This window comes from Biomphalaria glabrata, chromosome 17 (genome assembly GCF_947242115.1).
Source record: "Biomphalaria glabrata chromosome 17, xgBioGlab47.1, whole genome shotgun sequence".
Classification (NCBI taxonomy): domain Eukaryota; kingdom Metazoa; phylum Mollusca; class Gastropoda; family Planorbidae; genus Biomphalaria; species Biomphalaria glabrata.
The window spans coordinates 22699235-22705810 of NC_074727.1; the positions used below are offsets into that span (position 1 = coordinate 22699235).

General features: G+C 37.4%; 1 protein-coding gene across 1 annotated transcript; it reads right to left on the reverse strand.

The window, feature by feature from the left end:
• Positions 1–1362: 1362 nt before the first annotated feature.
• On the reverse strand, positions 1363–6394 carry LOC106056302 (uncharacterized). Its single transcript, XM_013212981.2, has 3 exons — positions 6206–6394; positions 3067–3225; positions 1363–2283 (listed from the first exon to the last, which is right to left on the reverse strand). Exons 1-3 carry the CDS (start codon positions 6219–6221, stop codon positions 1502–1504), a joined length of 957 nt encoding a protein of 318 aa, XP_013068435.1. The 5' UTR covers positions 6222–6394; the 3' UTR covers positions 1363–1501.
• Positions 6395–6576: the final 182 nt, after the last annotated feature.

Consider the following 6576-nt stretch of genomic DNA (forward strand, 5'->3'; position numbering starts at 1 on the left):
CTCCCTAATTCCCCTTAGGCCGGCTTAGGCAGACCCTACTACCACTACAGCCCTGTACGATAGTGCTGAACAACGGAAGAGAACAGCACACTATTGTTTCCTGGTACAGTCTGCAAAAGAGCTCACAGCTCAGCAGCAAAAAGCTGGTTAGAAGAAGAAGAATGACTAACAGTTGAAAAAAAAAGGATAAATATTGCAATTTTCAATTAACCTCATTCACAAATCGTAAATAAACACATTTAGCCACGTCATAATATTGATAAAACAATCAAAAATACGTATCACGTGACATCCTCTATGGATTACATAATTTGTATAGAAGATATATAGAATCACTTGGCTAAATGTTGTTTGTTTACGATTGGTGAATGAGGTCCACTCGATAGTCGCATTACATAGGCCTATACAGTCAGCAGTAAATTAAATTATATTGATTAGAAGTTGCAGCATAAATATAAAACCTTTGTTAGTTTGTTAATATAGCATTTTTATTTAATTATTATTATTTTGTTGTTGTTGTTGGCACTATCGGTAATTGCAGAAGAGATTGCGTAAGATAATGATACACCCACTTTTATGGTGCTATTCTTGACAGAAAATTGGCTGCATTTGTCAACCCAAGACATTCACAGTGACGGCGCCATGCTCTATCAACTAAGCTATACAGTCAAACGTCTTTCACATTCACGGCGCGATGCTCTATCAACTAAGCCATACTGTCAAACGTCTTTCACAGTGACGGCGCGATGCTCTATCAACTAAGCTATACAGTCATTATTAGTATTATGTTAGAAATGAACTAGTAGTCATTCTCTGGCGCTGCCAGGGTCGAGTTTCGCTAAAGAGAAACAAAATTCATCGTAGTCCTTTTAACTGTTTCCACTGAGGAATTTTCTGGTGATGTGGCAGGTCTGCAGCAGTACCGCCCTCATCATTATTATTATATTATATTATTATTAGTTTATGAAGAAAGCGTGAGCTAATATAGGAGTTGAAAAGAAGCTCATTAAATCTTTGATTTAGACTATAATATTGGCTACGGTATATAGTATATATTATATATACTCAAAAGAGTAGCCTATTATATATTATATAAACACGGACTGCTTGACCGTGTGATATGCGCATAGTGCTGTTTGTTATAGAGGCCTCCATTTCCAACTGTTCCGCCTGTGATGCGCTTATATAGGATGTAAAGCTCTTCTTTGCACAAGGTGATAGAGTGACCTGTGACATTCATTTGCATATCGCTTCATATTGTTCTGTTTATTTACTCAACGACAATGAATGATTGTGCAAAGTTTCAACTTGATCCGAGAATGGAGTGAGTTAATTATAAACTCGGTAAAAAAAAATTAATGCTTTTATGACTAAACATTCCGGTAGGTATCTTTAATTTATTGTTAGATACCGTAATATAATAAGTTTGATGAAGGTTCTAACATTATTACCGATTAGACATATATTCTTTAAAAAAAATTGTTTATTTCTTTGCATACATTTATAAATATTTAGAATTCAAAAAATGAATTTCATAATTTCTGGACCTGAGAATAGGAAAATGTGGATGGTGATAGCTTCCCCTTGGATTTTTGTGGACGTAAAATTTTCGAAATCCTATTCTACTCAGACTGCGCATGACTCTCACAATTCGACGCAGACGATCTAGATTTGGCGGAAATCCCACGTGGAACTCCACTAGGAGCTGCCTGATGTTGTGAAGTTGCTTGTCCAGCAACATGCCGCTCAAAACTGACCACTCTCCATTCTCAATGTCCATTTTTACCAGATCGATGGCTATTCCAGCGTGGTTTAAGATGCTGCGTATGTCTGCAAAGGTATGAAGCTCAGTTCCCAAAGGCGTGATTTCTGTGACTCGGCCGACTCCGTACGGATGGACGTGGATCAGGCTGCTCCGGTTGTACTCGGCTCTTTCCGTGGACGCTTTGAAGATATGAACTTCGCACCGGTACACTCGGGCCACGTCGTCTTCGAAGCTGAATACCCGTTCGTTCCCGAAGGAGTATACCAGGCACCGGTGCGACCTGGGCCTGACCCCTTCGTCGTCGCATACCTCCCAACCGCCTTCTCCTATTAGGCCCATCCGGAGTCGGCGCTTGCAGAGCGTGTCACAGTTGTCCAAATAGCTATGGACAGTTACCATGAGCTCTGTCTGATTCATGCCATCAATGTCCGAGTCGGATAAATCGGCTATCTTATGATCAACGAGTCCTGCCCGCCGTATGAAGTCCAGATCAACTTCTTTCATTTGGTACTGCCTCACTGAAAATAAACACAACAAGAACAAATGGTCTAATAGTTACAGAAACAGAGACTTCGTTAGATCAGTGTTTTATTAAATGGTAGATAAAACAATCAACATTTTTGTCCAATTTTCTCATGAAATACTTCGCATTAATCACAATTAAAAATAAAACACTGGAATAGACTGATCACAGACCTTTATATAGGTCTGTGGGACTGCAAGGGTAAGAAAAGGAAAGAGAAAGGGAGAATTCATTAAAACAAATCTTAAAGACACAAGAGTTAAATAACTATTATTAATACATGAATGTTAGGAGGCACGGTGGCTGAGTGAAAAAGCGGTTGGCTTCAGAACCATAGGGTTCCGGGTTTGAATCCTGGTGAAGACTGGGATTTTTCAATTTCGGAATCTTTAGGGCGCCTCTGGGAAAAAACTTTGGGGAAAAATTAAAGGCGGTTGGTCGATGTGCTGGCCACAAGACACCATCGCTAACCGTAGGCCACAGATTACCTTTACATCATCTGCCCCATAGATCGCAAGGCCATAAAATTTGGGGACATTCAAGAATTATTGGCCCAACCAATGCATTCACCTAAGTAATCGTCTTTTTTTTAAAGACAAACACTCCACAAGAGTGCTTTGAAAGTTTTCCAGCCTCATTCAGAAGTTTGAGAAACAAGCTTATCTTCAATTAAATTCGTGACCCTCAATTCGAAATTGAGTACTTCCCTATCACCTAACCATTGGGTCAACACAACCCTAAGAGTTAAGAAGCTTCCAGAAAACTTCTCAATACTTACGCTCATCCTCTCTGGAGCTGTAAGCTGTGACAGGGCGGCTGGTACCCCAATGTCCGCTGTAGAACTGGAGAGCTACGTAGCTCAGCGTGATGACGAGGATGAGGCAGATTTTCACTGGCAGGCACCGGAACCTGCGCAGGGCAGTCTTCACAGCAGGCGCTAATGGAGGCGTTGGTAATATAATACAGAATTCACAGTCTTAAACAACTTCAAAAACATTAGCAAAAAAAGTCACTTAATGTGATTTGTTAATTTCCATTCATCAAGTGTACTAATTAATTATTTAAGTTTATAAAATTTTTAATTAAATGTATTTCCAGCAGTCTCCTGATGGACAAGACTATCGTTCTCTCAAATTCTTAATATATTATACAACATACAAATATCTCATGGCATGACCTATATACAATTGTCACTGAAAACTGTACACCTGCTTCGGAGTAGAGCTCTGAATAATAGGGCCTAATCATCTTATCTTCTTATCTTATAAAATACAGACGTTACTTCAAAAAAGATGATGATTACGTTTTACGCGTCATGTATCTAGTCATGCATGTTAACCAATGACTTAAATTCTGCCAAGTGACTGGTTTTCCTGGCTGGCTCAGGCAACCCATTCCATGCTCTAATAGCACTAGGGAAGAAGGAGCATTTGTACAAATTTGTCCTAGCATATGGAAGTAGGAATGTGCCTTTATCTTTGTGTCTTTCTGAGTGAACTTCACAAGTAGATTCTTATGCTTAAGCGACATTGAGGTAAGAACAAATATTACCTATGTGTGCTATCGTACGATTCCATAATTCATTTGGTCTTATAAAGTATTATTGTGTAATTAATGATTGTAAGACAAATTTCAAGAATAATACAGATTATTATTAATCATAGTGTTACATACAATGCAGTGGCGTAGCTAGCTATGTGCGGGTGGTGCGGGCCGCACGGGGCATCAAGTGCAAGGGGCATCAAACAAAGGACAATTTAAACTTTCTCAGTAAAAAACTGCACAAACTCAGACTATTCCATTTGAAATGTAAACGTTAATTTATTTAGCTACTTTGTTGATATCCTCTATTCTCTCTAAACTTAAATATTAACTAAAGACTAGCCTGAGTTTACTAGGTTTGTTTACATCTCTAATTAACGCACTTTTAGACGTCTACGTTACTTTCTTCTAAGGAAAATACTAAACGGCAAAAAAAGTTTTCAGAAATTGTTACCACCCCCCACCCAAAAAAAACAACAACTGTTTAGCTTCCCCTGCAAACTCTCCAGATCAAGTATTAGGCTACATCAGCATGAACATGGATTAAACGATAGATGGAGGTTATCACCAAGAACTGAATAGGAAGAGACCAGCAGAACATTCAGACAGCTGGGAGGAAATGTGTAAAGGGCGGTATTCACCGCGATGGTCAAGATTTATTGAAACAAGAAGGAAAAAATGAAAACCCTACATAAAGAGACTCTTGTACATCATTTGTTTTGCTCTCCAATCAGAATCTGGCACTCTTGGGCATCACGAACAATTTGAAGAAGAATTGGAAGAACAAAAATGAAGGCAATTTGTTGGAGTTAGTGATATTACTATCCTAGTGGACTCCACTCCTGAAGAAACATTGGGTTCGAACCAAACTTACAAAAATACATAAGAATTTATTGTAATTATGGGTGGTCATGGAAATAGATCGTACAACAATTAAAACTAGCCATCGATTTTTCGATTATTTTCGATTGTATACCCGACATCTAAAAGTTGGACCTAGCTTGCAACATTGACGGTAATGGATAACGACGAGTCTTTCATGGGCTTCATCGACACTAAGAATAAGCATGCCTATGGGATCTTTGCGGTTATTTTAGGAAAAACTACGTTCATATGGCTCAGAAATAATGGACTGCGGAGGTCAAGACTTTGATATTTGCTGTTCTCATAAAAGTTCAACACTAGGGTGTCCAAATCTCTAAATTTGGCAGAATTTAAGCTGCTGAAGCTGAAGTCAATGTAGTTCTATTTTTCGATATACTCTACCATTTCTAGAGGACCGCACTGAAGCCAGTATTACCTTTTTCTGAAAGCATATGCTCAGACCTAGGGATTAGTGCAAAACCTCTTCGTATTGGCCACAAGAAAAAGATGCCTAGCGAAATAAATGAAGATTCTGTATTGACACACAAGAAAGAGATACGGAGGGAAATGTATTCTCTGTTGTACCGGGCTGTTTATAAGATTATCACAAAAGTAGAGCACCTTATGATGTGGCTGAAAAATTTGATTTTTTGTCACCATCACAACTTTTAGATCTTCAGATGGAAACAAATCTTGAGTGCTCCTAGCGACATTAACAAAATTTAATTTCGTCTGGAGTGATAGAGGCTTCAACGACTTATCAAAGTTTCTTCAGAAGTACAAAATTTTTCAAAACAAGAACCTGGTGAGCTCGAGTTAAAAACAATCTCGCCTTTATAGCTCAGTCCACAATATCGTGATCTTGATTCGCATATATGTGACGTTTGTGTCTACATACACATAGACGTTTGTTTAAAACTAAAGTTGATCAAGAATTATTTGCAAATAACGATGACTAAATTACGACTGACTTAATTGGACATTTAATTTATTAAACACGAATTTCCGGGGAAAAAATTAATTTCGCCAGCAAATTAAACACGTAGAATTCATTGGAAGCATTTTGTGTCTTTGTTAGATTAATATTTTTGCGAATAAACAATAATTATTTTCTGGGGGTGGGAAGTCTTCGTTTTGCTGTTATGTTTTTTTTTGAGGGCACCATGAGGAGCTCCCGCACAGGGCATCAAATACCCTTGCTACGCCACTGATATAATGCTATATTTTATTCTAATATTATATTCGAATATATTTATATTCGTTTTCTAAACAGATCCATGTTAATTTGTTAATCAATAATATGCCAAGTTTTTTTTTAATCCCTAATCATTAATATGCAAAAGGTAAAGGCAAAATCTTGAAGGCTGAAGCTCTATATTTTTATTATTTAAGAAATATCAGTAAATTATTACAAAACTATATGAGCTTTAAATTACAGTAAGTATTTATTGAAATAAAAAAACAACAACGATAAAACAACAACAGCACGTATTATGTCATCGTAAGCTTACATCGTGATTGGTGCATATCCTTTTTTCAATCAATTTCTCATTGTGGCTACTCTGTTTCACAAACTTGAATTATATAGATTGAAGATTCACTTACAAAGCACATATTAATCGAGCATTTTATTTCTGTTAGTATTCACGTGTCGTAGCGATCAGAAATACGCGCCAGTTTGAGCACACATTACTGCTAACGAATCAATGAATGAAATAGGCCTATAACTATATTCACGGGATTTTTAAAAAAGCAATAAATGACAAATAGTTTGGTGCAGTTTTTTTTTAATTAGGTTTAGGTGGTCTCCTCATGTAGAGCTCAATTAAAACAAGAAACTAAATAGTGAGTCTTGGCTATTGTGCGAAGGCAAACGCATATG